Genomic DNA, 15,879 nt, shown 5'->3' with positions numbered 1-15,879 from the left:
CTTCTCGCTGTTCTTGCAAAAAGTACTTTTTATATGCGTCATTTTTTTTGACACTAACAAGTCTTGCAACCCTTTATCACTCAAGCTGTCCTTGCTTCTCTCTCTGCTAACAGCACACCCACTTGCATGAATAAGTGCTGTGAAGTTTGATGAGTGAGCATGTTTGGTTGGTATTTCGTTGCTCTGGGACAGAGGGTGGTGTTGGATGCACACTTTTGTAGCGAGGGCTGCAAACAGCAGTAATGCTTTTTGCCTTTTCTCACCTTTCTTGCAGCTGACTACATCGTGATGCAGTTTGGCCGCGTGGCTGAGGACGTGTTCACCATGGACTACAACTACCCAATGTGTGCACTACAAGCCTTTTCCATTGCCCTTTCCAGTTTTGACAGCAAGCTGGCTTGTGAGTAAAGGGGCGTGGGTGAGCATCCTCTCGAAGGAAGCAGTTTGCCATATGATTCCCAATTCCTGCTGGTGTCGCTTATGGTCCATACTAAAAGGGTCAGGGAAAAATGCAGTTGTGGAGGACCACTCTGTTGCTGAAGAGAAAGTGAAAGGAATCTTCTAAAAATTCAGGACATTCAGGAAATTATATTTTCCTTTTTTTTTTTTTTTTTCCCCTGTCATATTCTTCTGGACATGACATCGAGTTTTTGTAAATAGGAGCTGTCTCTGGTGTCCCTGGTTATGTTATGGATGTGTGCCATGATGTACTGTACCGTGGCTCCAGTAGCACCATGACAGTGGTGTCTTTTTTTAAAATCCAGAAAGGGCGTGAGCGCTCCAAAAGTTTCTTTTTACATTTAAGAATCATTCCGAGGCTGCAATTGTACCTCAAGGTTGCATTCCTGCATCAACTAATCAGAGCTTCACATCATCCAGCATAAGAGAAAGATGAGGAAAAAAGATGCACTTTTTTATTTTTTTTTTAATTTTTTTTTTTGATTGTGCGAGGATCTCACATAGTGTAAAGCCGAGTCTGAAGGTTGAAAACCTCTACTGGACTGAACTTGATGCATTGCTGTTGTACATGTAGAAAAAGGCATGATGAATTTTAATTGCAGTAGGAGGAAATGGAGAAGTGGAAAGCACAAAATAATGTTGCACAAGTCACTTGAATTCTAAGCTGTCATTATGTTTTAACATCTACATGCTTTTTAATTTGTTTCAAATGGAAATGTATTTGCAGTACAGAAAGGGAAAAGGAAAACATCTAGATGCCAAGAAAGCATAACTTATGTTGAATTTGGCATTTTGTGGGCTGGGAATTTATATCCTTGTATTGCTGTGGTAATTCAAACACATATTTTGTATGAAGTGATATAAACAATTGGATAAAGGCACTCTGCAGAGAATCTTATTATTTTGAACAGGCTGTGTAAAGCTGAGGAAGGTAAATGGAAATATTTTATTAAATTTGTCTGGCCTTTTGAGCTTTTACAATTTGTTGATCGCATTTTTTGAACTTTGAGCAACAACCACTTTTCATATTTATTTCCCATTGTAAGAATGCTTGAAATCGATTGAAACTGTGTATGTTGTTCTCTGATGTAAACGTGCCAGCTACTGAGCTAAATCCTTCTAGGCAAATCTAGTTTATGCTGCATTCAGGTGAGACACTGGCAGGACACAGAATAGCTTAAAATAGTGCAGATTTTGCATTTACTTTATCTTCTGATCTATCTGGAATATATAAACAAATACAATTTCAAAACAAAACACAAGCAAAGAACAAACCATTGTTATCTTCTCTCCTGAACATTTCAAAAGCCAGCAGCTGCAACTCAAAAGCACATTGTACAACACCTATAAAAATAATGGTCTTGCTGCCATTGTTCTGTTCAGTGTTGTCCAGAATGGCACACAGAGTAATAGGATTTATATGTTCACCAGAAGGGTGTGGAAATGTGAGTGAAGTAGTAGCTGTGTTTTATACTGTGTACATTCAGGCCCTCCTTTTTATTCCTTATAAATTCTTGCACTGCACAACCAGATTATGCAATGTAAAAATGAGATAAAGCCTGATTTTCTCATAGTTGACAGACCCTTTTTGACTGTAGGGGACAGGTCATAAAGCTCTCCTTAAGTTTGTGCCATTTGGACTGCATCATTTCAACTAACAAAAGAAATATGCTCTCTTCACCTTTGCCTTCAACTCTCCTTCCCAGTATACAGACAAAGGAATTTCAGATAAGAAATGAAAGAGATAAGAGATGAAAATAAATAATTGCCAGCATTTTTTCTAATCTTTTAAACAACTTATGGGAAGAAAGTCTGCTGACTTTAAAGACTGTTTTGTTGATAGACTCAGCATGTCAAATATTATCATAAATTAACAGGAAGCTCTGTCTCTGTTTTCCCCCCCCTCTCATCTTTTTGCAAGGAGCCTTTCCATGCAATGGTATAAAATGGAAAGACACCTTTTGTTTGAGAGAAATCAGTTCCCTCGGTGAATGATCGAAGTGCAGAGTCATGAGCTGCAGGGTGATCCTCTGGCTTTGCACATGGGTGCTTTGTTTTTCTCTGTAGCTGGTGGTTTCCCACAGTTTCACATCCTCATCTGTCACCTCACTTTGGATTTAACAAAGCAGGCCCTTAGGCCTTTCCTTACCTCATGTCAGCCTTTAAAAACTAGCTCCAGTGACCACCAGAATTTTTTTTGTTTGGACTACTGCAAGACCAGTGAGGAATTAATTTCCAGTGCTGGTGTTTAGGTGTGATGTGGATTTCAAGAAGTCTGCAGCACGGGAATGGCTGAATCTGCATGGCCTCAGTTCTGTGCCTTGCCAGTCACGCGCTTACTTCTGACAGAGTGGCACCTGACACGGTTTTGTGTTCGTGCACAACACTGTGTCAAGGAGCTGAGTGTCCCGTGCTGCAAATACACAATCTGCTGGCTTTAGTGGTGGAGTTGGTTTAGGAAGGGTTATTTTTAACCCAGATCATAACAATGGTCTGACTCACATCATGACCCCCCAGAGAATTGGCATGAAAGGAAACTCATGTGCAGTGAACTCCTGCACAAGGGTGAGAATGAGGGGCTGGGGAAAGGCTGCAAGTTCAGCTTCTTGGGACAATTTTGCTGCCAGCACATTGTGTAACTTCACTCTCATTGCATGTTCTTCCCAGCCAGGTATTTTTTTTTAACCTGTAACCATGCCAGGAGGAAAGTGGTGGCTCAAATTCCCATCATCTTAACAGAATCGTACAGGGCCATCAGCCAACGAGCTGCTGAGGGAAAAACTGCCCACAATAAATCGAGGTCACTAGAGGGGGGTGTTAACCTGGGACTAAGAATGAGGAACTCTCATTAAATCTGCTTCAGTTAGAATAGGATTTGTTCCTAATGCCCTTTGCTAAAACCCTAATTCCTCACTATTGTTGAGCAAGGTACTGGGTTTCATTCATTTGGCCTTTACCATTTGCTCTGGAAGCAGTTTCAAAGATTAATTTTGAATCTATATAATTTCTGATGGGTAATTTTTGCTGCATATTTTCTGGTGAAGGTCACATGTAAGGTGATACCACAAGCTTTCCAGCACATCTCTAAATTTTGTCCTCCCAACTTGGAAAAGTCAAACCAGGTTCTGTCTTAGAATAGAGTCATACCTGAAATTACATTTTCCTCACAAAGTTACATTTTCTTCCCCATCAGTAACAAAATCTTGGTACTAGTAAGTATTTTCAGAGACATGTGCATGCTGAAGTAGCCAAGGAGTAGTTAGTGGTACTCTCCTGTTAGTAACTTCTGCTGGGCCTGTGTGCAGCAGGGCATAACCTTGTTTACTCAGTGTGACAAAGAACAGAATGGCCCCGAGCTGTGTATTTCCTTCACACAGTCTTAGTGAATGTTTGGCTACAGTAGATTTAATGTTATTTAAAATCCCAATATTGATGATTTTTTGCATCTGCTGTTGATTTTGGCAGAGTTGTAAACAAATTCCTTGCCTGAATTGCTTATGGGCAAATGCTGCATGCTTTAATGAGAGTTCTTAATCTAACTTGTCACTCTGTTTACATCAAACAGTTTCTTCCTGGCCCTTTATCTAATTTTCTTCATCTCTGATGTTCTGTTCCTTCTCATTCTCTTTACAATTCCTTTATCTGCTCTTCAAGGATGTGCAACTCAGAAGTGTTTGACAATATTGCTCAGTGATCTCTCCACAGATGAATAATGCCTTTGGTGCACATTCAGTGATGCTCCTACAATAGAAGCCTTATCAGAGGGGTATATTTGGCCCTTTGGCTTTTCATTAGAGTGAATTAACACATTAAAAGGTAGCAGATAAAAAAGCTTGCCTAAAATATAATCAAAATTTTTCTCAGTAAACATTCAGTTTCCAATCCATTGGTTGCAAATCAATGAGCAGAGCTGTCCACAAGCCTGGAGGCAGGCTGTTAGATTCCCTTTGTAGTGCTGCCTTACTTTTTCCTTTTTTCTTTTTTTTTTTTTTCCAAAAGGTTGGAAGTAATTTTGAGAGCTGAATTGTGTTGGTGGCCTAAAATAGTTTATTTTTTAGAAGCTAGACATCACTCTGTTCCTTTTGTAGGATAATATATGGCACATAAAACAGTAATGTCATAGGCTCTTGTTATAAATTCTGCTGTTAAGAAATCAGTGAGAATAGTTTTTGTAATAATTACTGGGCAAATCTCTTGCTATTCAAGTTGCCTTACAATAGTGCTGGAGTTCCCAACTGGCTGTCCTCATGAGGTCCTAGCACTGAAAGGAGCTGGAGTGAAAAGGGCTCTGTAATAAAATCTGGTGGCTGCACAATTGAAAAATTTCATTGTGGAGTCAAATGACACCAGAGTTTTATCGGTCATGGGGAACCAATGCCACCAATTCAAACTTTCAGAGGTTTTGCTCCCTTGTGGTGAACAAAGGAGGGGCTTTAAGCAAGCAGAGACACCAGTGAGCTCTCTAAAAGTATTGGGCATTAGACCTACTTTTCTCCTATTAAAATCTTACTCCTATCTGGGTGATGCCCATTAAAAAAAATCAGAAAATCAATCAATTCTTTACTATGGAAAATAATTCTCAGTTCTTGTATCATAGATTTTTACAAATTTCATTGTTAATTAATTTGTAATTTCACATAAGGATAAAACAAGGATGGGGAAAGGAGGGTTTTTACCCTGAAGGGATGATGAGTCTAGACCAATATCAGATTATTTTGTCTTTGTTTATGGTAGTAGGACAAGACAGGGGGTTGCCTGGTGTTCTGGGCAGAGATGGTTTCTCCTAATGTATTGCAAGTGTCAGAGGGAAGATGTTGGGTTTGATCCTGTGGCATTCTAACTATTTGCCCCACACTATCCCACTGCTCTCCTAAAATATCATTTTTTCTGCTTTTACAGAAGCCTGTGCTCACCAGCAGATATTTTTGCTTGGCAATTAAGGACAGCACAGCAGTCACCTTTATTAGAATTATGGGCTGATGACTCAGATTTTTCAAAAGGCCTCATTTTGATTACTAGAACAAAGTAGTTTTATACATATAAATCTTGCAGTAGAGTTAATCTAACTGTAGGTGCAGGCTTCTCTTGTATGTGCTACTTAATGAAATCAGGTTCCTGTTGTTCCTCATGTACAAAAAGTACCTTCCAGGGTTCTCCTCTGTAAGTGTTTGAAATTAATTTTGTAGATATTCTTCAGTTCTTTTTGTTGCTTGCCAAGGAACTAAGAAAACAATTTGCACAACTATCTCAGCGCTTTGGTGTTTTGCTATGAACTATAGCTCAGTAGCTGATACTCACAAATGCCTGTATATTGGATGAAAATGCATTAAAACTTATTTTGTATGTTGTATTTTATTTAACTGCCTATACATTTTCGATTCCCCTTTTTCAGTAAGGGTATGTTTATCTGTACCTTCACTGAGAAGACTTGAATGAAGTGGCTTTCCTGAAACTCTTTAATGGAGCCACTACTTGGTTTGCTGAATGGCTCTAGGAAGAGGACACTGTTCAGAAAAATTATGCTTACATTTTGATAAAAAACCTTCCCTATTCACATTATAATTGGATTATACAATAACACTGGAAGCTTATCATGGTTTTATTTAAGTCTGCAATGGCAGTTTGAAAATTACTCTGACAAAAGCTTGTTAAGCACATGAACTGTAACAAAGTCCTACTTGAGAGTCAGAATCTCACAAGTACTTTTAATGCTCATGATCTAGTCTGTGCTTGGGTACAGGCAAAAAAAGTCCTGAAGAGTCAAAATCTGCGTTAAAATCAACACAGTCTTCTAGGCTGACACAACACAGGCCTGGGGATGGGGTCACCAGGGCTTTAATCCCAACAGAGTCTGACTTTGTGCAAATCTTGGAACCTCTTTGTGCCTCAGCGCCAGTGAGTTGAATGGAACTCCTGGTTTTTGGCCTGGCTGCGTCCATCTCTGTTCTGCTGAGAGGATTTCCAGGAGTGCTTTGAGCCTGGTGGATGACAGTGGTGTTGCAGTGCTCAGAACACAATTTAATGCTCCCTGAACCAACCAGAATGTGAAGTTTTCTGCTGCCTGTGTAGAAACCACGTCCTAACCAATCCCTTAGGATCAAATCTTGATGCTGTTGAATTCTATGGAAGTCTTGTCAATGATTTAAATGAGGCTGCATTTTTTTTTACCTTGTGTTATTTTTGGTTACCAAAAGTGCAGCAAAAACCAGTAAGGACAAACCATTTGATACACTGTTCCTTCTGGTGTTGGTTGTGTTTTACTTCCCAGCATCTGTTGTTTTAAAACTATTATTCCTGAACACATTGCAGAGGTTCAGTTAATGCAGTCACCTATTTATGCTTTCATGTAGCAAACTGAGGCACTTGGCAATTGTGCTGCAAATTGCCTTTTTGTATTTTTTGGTTTTTTCTTTCCCTTGGATGTGACTCAGTTGCTCAGAAGTGTTGTTACTGCCCACTTTGACTCTGTCATGCACATCTGATTTAAAAACAATGAGCCTCATGATTTCTGCCCACCTTTATACTCAGCTGGGATGTTAACAGTGTTTCTCACATTTCACCCGGTATCTGTGGCTTCTTACTGAGGCTGTCCCAGTTGGCACAATGCCATTAGAAGTGTCAGTAATTTATAAAGAGTAATTCTCAAAGTAGCAGAATGTAATTTATAAACATTTTTATAAAATATAACATTAAAATCTAGCTAAGTTTAATGCTTACAGTCTGGATGAAATTGCAAGGAGATTATTTGTTGAAAATTTTATTTTCTTAATCTTGATTTGAAGCTTGAGCTCTCATTTAGGAGATTTAGTAAGCTATAGTAACCTTCTGATCCTGAAGCTCCATGCAGACTGCCAGTCTGTGACTGCAGCAATCTGTCAGTGTGATGAGGACACACCAAGTGATGAGAATTCCAAAGTCCTGGCAAGAGTGCACTTCCTAATTCTCCTAGGCACTCTTGAACATCACATAGGAAATAATGTACCTTTCCTATGTTGGCTTACCAAATAACAGCAGGAATATTTTCACTCCCTTTGAATTTTAAATTATTTTTTTTTTAAGGCCTACTGTCTAGGTAAGTGTAATCTTAACATTTTGTCTTGATGTGCTGGAAGATTTCATCATGAGATCACTTATTTTGCCAGTGCAGAAAATCTCACCAGTCCACAAAACCCAGAGTGTGTTGGGTGGGCTTTGGACACTGCTCATGGAATCAGTAAAGCTGGAAAAGACCTCCAAGATCATCAAGCTTGTGATGGACATGATGATAAACAAGTTTATGAGCCTTGGCACCTCGTAGCACAAGGTCTTCATTCCAGTCTGGGCCAGCAGAAGATAACACAATTATTACCATCCAGTTCTCTTCCCTAGGGAGAATTTCCTGGCCTTTCAGAAGTAGAACTTTGTTAATCCTGATGTGTCTTTAAACATTAAAGCATTTTTTAGCTGTTTTAAAAACGTTTTCAAAGATGTGGTTTAAGCTCAAATAAAAGAGTGTTTCAAATAGTTAGAGGTGTACCAAGCTGGCTTAGTTGAGAGACAGCTGCTTTTTCCAGCAATTTCCTCAGCTGTTGTAGAAGCAGATCTTGATAGTCTTGCTGGAAAAACGTGACATAGCTATTATATTATATAAATGTGTATATATTTCTATCTCAGCATATTATATAATAATATGCTTTCCTTGGGTTTTGCCTAATGATGCTGCTGGTTTGTGCACCATGACATTTCTTTCTGAAGGGCAGTATTTCCAGTGCTCAACACAAATAGAGCCGTGTTTTCTAGGAAAGGCTCTGCCTCATTTCCGGCTGCCTTACATGTGATTCGGTATTTGTTACTAAATATATAAACTCTCCCAAGAAAAAAAACCCCAGGATTTCTAGACAAAATCACTGACACTTAGTGCTGTATGCCTGGATTGGCAGAAGGCTTTTTTTGCCAACCAGGAGTGTTATTATTCCTTATTGTCCCAGCTGTTGCCATGGGTGAGCACTAGGAGACAGAGGGTCTCCATTGTGAGCTTCATCCTGAAGACTAAAGTGTTTCACTTTACAATACTGGAAAACCTAACCATGTAACTACAGAGTTCTCATCAGGCAATTAAGTTGCACTGAAACTGAGTTTCATGGAAATTAATTTATGAGAATGACCCCAAATAGGCATGAGAACGCTGAGCAAATGTCAGGAACTGAGAAGTTGCTCAGCAAAATATTTAAATCAAGCCTACAGAGTTTTTATAAGTAAAAAAATACCCAACAAAACAAACAATGAGGCTCTATTTCATTTCTAATTGTATTTAGCTGGGGATTCAATATTTTATAAAGTAGGTTGAAAAGAAATTCTGTGTACTGTTAATTCTAACTTCTGCTTTAGAGCAAAGCTACAGCAGGGGATGTGTGCTCTTAAGATTTCTAACAGTGTCATCTCAAAAAGCTGATTGTGGAATAGAGCTCTAACGGAGGAATTCTCAAGAGTTACTGAGTCCAGTGATACTATGACAAGGTTTTTGTTGGTTTTCTTTTCTTTCCAAAAAACCCCCTGTTTTCAAAAGCACCGTTTATTCTGTCTTTTGGACTACATGGCACAAGTCCACAAGGTTGAATTCCTGTTTGGTATCACTTCAAATACTTTCTTGCAGGTGGTAGATGCTTTTCAGCTTCTTGGTTATCTGTGTTACTGGAATTCCTTGTTTTGCTTCAAGTTCCCAGATTTTTCTTTTTTTTTTTCCCCATCCCATCTATAACCTTCTCTTCTTTCAAACATGTGCAGGTTTTTCCATATGGGGACAGCCCAGAACGCTAAGTCAGTGAAAGCTCTATAAAGTAAATATCTGTGAATTAAAGCGTGTCAAATCCCTGTGTATATGTTCTCATTTTGAAGTAGGCTGGCCTTCAGTTCTGGTTGCATAATCTTCCACCTGGGTATTCATCAAGTTGGGCAGTTCAAGGTTGTTGGGGAATTTTAAAGTGCTGAATAGGTTTCTGACCAAACCCTGGTGGACATGTAAAAGGATTCACCCCTCTGCACTCTCAGGGTGGCACTTAGGACTTTTACTGTACCACATTTTTTGGCTTCTTGAACTGCACCTCATAGCTCAGCACCTGCACGGTAGAGGCCACGTTTCCCAGGTCCTGTTTTCCTACTGCAGTAGTTTTCAGCACTCTCTGATTTGTTGCCACCTGTATGATGAATTTAAGCTTCCTGACAACAGTGTGCTTTCTACTTGGGATTTTGTAGCTGCCAGGAAGCTTTATTAGTGTAGCAGAGCTTGACTCTAGGAGTGTGATGTAAATGATGCCCGTAGAACTAGGTTTATTTTACAGTGCCCATCAGAGGGTATGCTTGTTCCTCAGAAAATAATCTTCCTTTCTCTTTTTCTTCTTCATTTCTATCTGCCTGGATCTGGAGGATGAGAGCCCCTCTTAGCATTCATGCAAGCCATGTCAGAAAAGCACACACAGCGGGTTTATCTCGGAGAGTGCAGCTCTCACATGCTCACTGTCACCCTGCTCTGTCACAGTGCATGTTTGTCCCCGTGTGCTGTCCCCTACCTCGTGTGTCTGTCACCAGTCAGAGGACACGGCTGCAGAGACGTGCATGGAAGCTTAGCTGAGAAAATGCTGAACCGAAGCCATTAAATTACAGCTCTCCCAATCCTGAAGAAAGAGCTCCTCCTGAAGGCAAAAACGGGGACCTGTGGCTCTTTACTTGAACTCTCCCTGGGTTTGCATTGCATTTCAGAAGAGAACACCTTTATGTTATACTTGTGCTATTTTGAGCCCTAAGCCCACAAAAAGGCAGCACAGAATCCAAGGAGTGCACTTGCAGAGAAGCAAACCAAAGTGCAAACAAGCTGCATTTGCAGATGTGGAGGAAGTCCAGCGTGTGGGCCGGGCACTGGGATGTGCTGGGAATGGCAGGAACGTGATTTTCACTGCTTAGAGAGAGTTATGGATTTCAGTGTTCAGTGATAGACTGATGGCCACTGCTTATGTTGTGCAATGTTGGTAAGAACTCTGCCCATACCATTTGTTTCTCATCTAAACTGCTCGATTTCTGTACAGATTTCTTCATGATGTCATTTTCGCCCATTTGTTTCTGTGTCAGGCCTAACCCCAAGCCTGCTGCTGTAACCAGTGTTTCTTTCTAACTTCTGTTGTGTCTCCATAATGCCACACTTGTGTGTCCCTGCCAGAGTCCTCATGTCTTCTTGTCTTTGTTTAAATGTGGGCTTAACTGGATCACAAAAATTGGGCATTACTGGCAGGAACACTTCAGAAAATAGGATTTGGAAGGGAGGGCAAAGTTTGCTCTTACATACATCCCGTGAAGACTTGTTGACGCTCAAAGGGGGGATCTAGAATATCTGTTGGTGAAAAATGTTCACCTTTTCCATTAAATGTGCTGCCAAATTCAGTGATGTCATTATTGCAACTCCACAGATCATTTAGAAAAACAAACCCTTGCCCATGATTTAAGGGATAAAACAGGGTGGAATTGAACCTGCACAAGAACTAGCAAATCATGCAGGGAGTCTCCCTAAGAAACAAGGTCTGCAAGAAACAAATCTCTTACAGTGGCTTACTGAAAAACACGTATGAAAAAGACAAATATTGGCGCTTTAATAATTTTTATTATCTTAAAAGTATAAACATTTTTTCTGGTGATTGAAAGTAAGTTTATTTCAGATTAAAATCCTGTGCTCAGTGACAGGAAAATCAGCTCCTCTGACAGCTGTATGCAAAGTATAAAGGGGACATACATGCATGCCCAGCAGGACTGTCAGTATTAAGTGTGGGATGGGTTTAGTTTATGACTTTCCCTACATTCTCCAGGTTCAGATGTGCAAACGTTTGTGCACACACACATATAGATATGGATATAGACTTGAAACTCCTTTGGTGATATCTTTTTCCCCCCTCTGTTCACAGTGACAGCATAAGCCACGATAATAATTTGCCCTGGGGTTAATCATTGCAAAATGTCTCTAAAAAGAGTCAGTTATTTGAAACCTCTTTCAAAATCATATTGAGCGAGTGATTTTTTAAAATCTGTTGAAAAGATTACAAGAAGTTGTTCTCTCTCATGCTTTCCATGAGAATTATTAGAGAAGCATCTACTTTTCCTTTCAGCTGATTTTTCAGTGGGATTGATCCACACAGTGAGCTAATCTCCACCCCATGATCACAAGCCCAGGGCTTTTGTTTCTCCTTTTTGAACAATTTCTTATATTCAAGAGCAGGGAAACAAAACAAAAAAATGTCTGTGGAGGATGTTTTGTAATTTGTTGCACCTCTAGAAGTATCTCAGAAAGTACATACTCTAGTGGTGGTTCATTTCTGAGAGTTCCTAGTAGCCACTGAGCTGATTTTGTACTTTCTAACACTCTTCATCCAGCTAATGATGGTCTGAATGATCCAGTGTTTGGGAGCAGCTGTAGAAATACCCATTTTAGAATATGTTGAGCCTATATGCCTGCAAAGAAAAATTACCTTTGTTTCTGACTTGTTTACTTAAACTTCAAGAAGTAGAAAATGTGCTACATTAATGTTTCTGTCCCTAGAAAATAAAAAAAGCAGATTAATTAAAATTTTTTATTTAACTCCCAAGTAAGCATTTTCTGATTCATCTCTTTGCCTTTCTTAAATAAACTGATGTTATACAGTAGAATTTTAATATGTTATGGTCTATATTTTCTTTACATTATATAGGCTTTTAAAAGAATGGAACATATCAAATTTGACAAAAAATTACCAACTCGTGAGAACTAACATTTAACCAGACATGTTTTTCCCCCATAGCTGTAACATGTCTGGCTTGTTTGCACACAAAACGGTCTTGGTCTGTTTCTAGTAGTTGGACATCTCCCTTTTTGTTCAGACTTTAGAGAGTTTTAGATAAACCTGCAAGAATGTGCTTTTACAAATTAAATTTTTTAAAGAAACTCTTTGGTATTCTGGAGTAAATGTATTTATTTACCAGTATGTGCAACGACTGATTTTTGTATTCTCACATAATTTATGTGGTGTGTGTCATAGAGGCTCCGGTGTTTGTGAATACAGAACACTGCAGAATTATTTGTTTGAAACAACAAGGTCTTTCCCTACCCAAGGACGGAAACACCTCAATAAATTGCTTCCACTGAATATGGAGTTATTTAACATAAGGAGTTTCCACTGCCATTTAAACTGTATTTTTACAATTTCCTCTGTCAGGAACAATATAGTTTGGGCAGTCTTGTATTTGGGCAGGTGTTTGGTCCCAACAGAGAGGAGAGCACTGAGCCAACCCAGGAAGATCACTGAGAAAAAAAGAGAGGTGTCTGTTTGCTCTTTAGGAATATGTGCTCCTCCAAAAAACTGATGGAGCGCCAAAGCTTAGAAAAGTCATTTGACCAGACCAACCTTTCCAGCTGTGTTTGGGATGCTCAGTCTGTCTGATCTGGTGTTGCATTCGTTTGCTTTGGAATACATGGTCAGTATAAAACCACTGATAAAGAGATGATTTTCTAACTCTTATCTGGCTTCTCTTCCCCAGTGTTTGTGATACGTGAGGTTAGAAACATAGAATTTTATTATTTTTTATTAAAATGTGCAAGTAAATGTTATTTAAATAGAAGATTATTGCACTAGATTGTTCTGTATTCTCAAAGGTAAGCGTAGTTTTCTTATTCTTAGCTGGGAAATTAAAAATCCAAGATATGGACACTAATTACTAATGCAAAGAGTTAGGTCATAAACTTCTCAGAGATTTATCTGTTTTCCAAATACCATTTGATAACTAATGTTCTTTAGAGTATTTTTGGGGCCAGCAGTGATCTTTTTGCTTTTTTTCCTGATCCCATGGAATGCCCGAAACAATCTGTAACCATTCTCAAATGCTCAGGTACAACGAAGCCCGAGTGTGGGTTTTTAAATCTAGTTTTATCATAATATTTCATTTTAACAATACATGTGATATTTCTTTTAGCTTTAACAAAAAGTTGAAGCCATTTCATTTGCCAGGTGGGAAGCATCACAAGTAAAGGAGCATGAGCTTTTAAAGAGCCTGACTGCTTCCAGTGGGCATCTATCTGAGCTTCTATAACTTTTTCTCAAATTCCCAGCTTTGCTGATGTTCTGACCTATGATTTTGATTTACTTACTTAATCAAAGTTCTCTGAGAATCCTGATTTTGATCAGCTAAGCTCTCCTTCAAATTATGAGTGTTCCCTAGTAGAAGTGAGCAGTTGATAGTTGAGAAAGCTAGAGACACACGTTTGATGGTCCTTTTCTAAAATTCTCCTTTAAACAGACATTTCTGTTTCAGAGAGGGGAAAGCTGAGGCAAAGGGTGAAAAGGAAATATTCAAACGGGAGGAATCCCAGTTTGAAAGCTGCTGGTGAGCTGCTCCGTGGCTACATTCAGAGAGCACTTACTGGTCCCTGGGGAGGGGCTGCCTAGGCCATGGACACCTCAGGGATGAGCTCTTGAGTCTCTCTGACACCTTGCTGCAAAGAAACAGGAAGCCTTTAGCCCTGTCACAGGTGTTAAAAGTAGCTCTAACAACTCCGAAAGTGTAAGGGATTAGAGCCCTTGCAAGGCACATGTAAAAGGGGAGTTCAGCTCCTTTTTTTCCCATGTAAAAGGGGGGTTCAAGTCCTTCTTAGTGCTTGAAACAATGGGAAATTGACCTGGCGTTGAAAAGGGGACCCCTTTGGCTTTTGCAAAGCTGGGAGAAAATGTCTGGCACAGCATAATTATTCTAGGAGCACACAATAATGCTGTGCTGAGAGGATTGGGCAACTCCCACCTGGAGAACGATGGCCATCACGAGGAGCTCCTGATCGACATGAATCCACATTCCCATGACGGTGTCTACCCGCTGGATTCCCAGGTTCCGTGGGTTATTGGTATGTTTGGAACAGTTGCACCTGGAGCTGTGCTGGTGAGGGCAGTTGGTGGGCCAGACCCATAATCCCGGGATACAGATGCTCTGGGGGCTGGGCTGGCATGGAACAGGGCTGGGTGGTGGCTCTGGATGTGGCACAGGCCCTTCCTGTGGGTTGCCCTGGCTGTGGTGGGTGGCATTGCCATGGGCACCCTCCCCAGCCCATCCCAGCACCGAGGGCCTGACGTGAGCAGCTCTGTGGGGGTAGCCCCAGGCCGGCACCCCACCTTGACTGGCTCCCAGCAGCTGGCTTGCAGCTGGTGCAGACCAGGGGAATCCAATGTTTTTCATCAAAGCAGAGTGTCCCAGAGGCCCATGGTGGGTGTAGATGCCTGCCCTGTGCTCCTGGGTTGCTGTCTCAGAGTGTCAGAGTTCTGGTGACACCCAGGGAACACTTGGCGGTCTGTGACAATCCAGGGAAAGGGTATCAGCCTCTCACTGGGCTGTGCCTGTATCCACAGCAGGGCTCCAGCACTGCATTTCCTTGGAAATAGTGGAGAATGAAGCCAACAAGGGTTTGGCTGAACACTGGGGTGAGGCTGAGACTAGACCAGATCGGTCCAAGCCCCAGGCAGCCTGACCTGGAATGCTGACAAGGATGGGGCATCCACATTTCCACTGGGCCACTCGCTCCACCACCGCCCCACCCTCGTGACTAGAGGCAGCTCCCTCAGCCTGGCCTCGTGTGCCATGGGCCCCAGCTCCTCACCATCTCCAAGGCCTGGGCTGGGCCTATACCCCACACATCAGTACCTCTCCAGGGCTGTGGAGACCTGGAGGGGAGAGAGGAATCCATAGACACTCATCAAATCCCCCCAAAAAAAACAGAGGAAGAAAGAATTTTTGCTGTTATATTTTTTTTTTTGGTTTATTAAGTTTGGTTTTTTAAAATTTATTCCCCAACATTGAAAAGAACTTCCTGTGAAGCAGCTAGAAGGGATCTCCATGTGAAGGCTAGCACTTCTTCCTGGCCAAACTGCCATCTGTTGCTTCACCAAAGAAACAGCTGTCTACATTCTTGGCTTGGTCTGCTAACATTCTTTATGCAAGGCTGATTTCACTCATCCATCAGGGATTGTTGTTGCCCTCAGAATGAAGCAACCTCACCTCCAGACCCCAGGAACCTCAGTGTCCCTCTTGGGGATAACTCCTGTCACCTCAGCACAGCAGGCTGGTGAAAGCCAAGTCAATTCATGTCCTTTCCCTGTGGCTCAGAGCAGAGGAGCTCCAGGAAGGGTGGGGTAGGGGATGACAAGGAAGGGCTCATTTAATTCATGGCAATCAACAAATGATTCTTGATGCCAGGAGATGGAATGGGTGAGCCAGTAGGAGGGGCCCCATGTGGAGGCTGGGACTCCATAATAATTCCCTAGCACGTTTGCAAAGAAGAAATTCCTCGGGCTCTGTGCTTTCATTATGATAACTTTACTCTGTTTAAAAAAAACTAGTCTCAAATTGTTGATGTTATAGCCTAAAAGACCCCAGGATGTAAGGTGG

The 15,879-nt window shown here is 40.9% G+C and overlaps 1 protein-coding gene across 3 annotated transcripts in view; it reads left to right on the top strand.

Moving 5' to 3' along the window:
• The window catches only part of TUB (TUB bipartite transcription factor), a 75,830-nt gene extending 63,701 nt beyond the window's left edge, over positions 1 to 12,129 (top strand). For 2 of the 3 annotated variants that reach the window (XM_058836928.1, XM_058836912.1), the window contains one exon: positions 275 to 12,129. In XM_058836928.1, coding sequence (XP_058692911.1) covers positions 275 to 408 — 134 coding nt within the window. In that variant the 3' untranslated portion in view covers positions 409 to 12,129. The remainder of the gene's footprint in view (positions 1 to 274) is intronic. The other variant, XM_058836919.1, reaches the window with a different exon arrangement.
• The last annotated feature ends 3,750 nt before the right edge of the window (positions 12,130 to 15,879 follow it).

The sequence above is a fragment of the Poecile atricapillus genome, chromosome 1 (genome assembly GCF_030490865.1).
Source record: "Poecile atricapillus isolate bPoeAtr1 chromosome 1, bPoeAtr1.hap1, whole genome shotgun sequence".
In the NCBI taxonomy this organism is placed as follows: domain Eukaryota; kingdom Metazoa; phylum Chordata; class Aves; order Passeriformes; family Paridae; genus Poecile; species Poecile atricapillus.
This window is presented reverse-complemented; position numbering and strand designations above follow the sequence as displayed.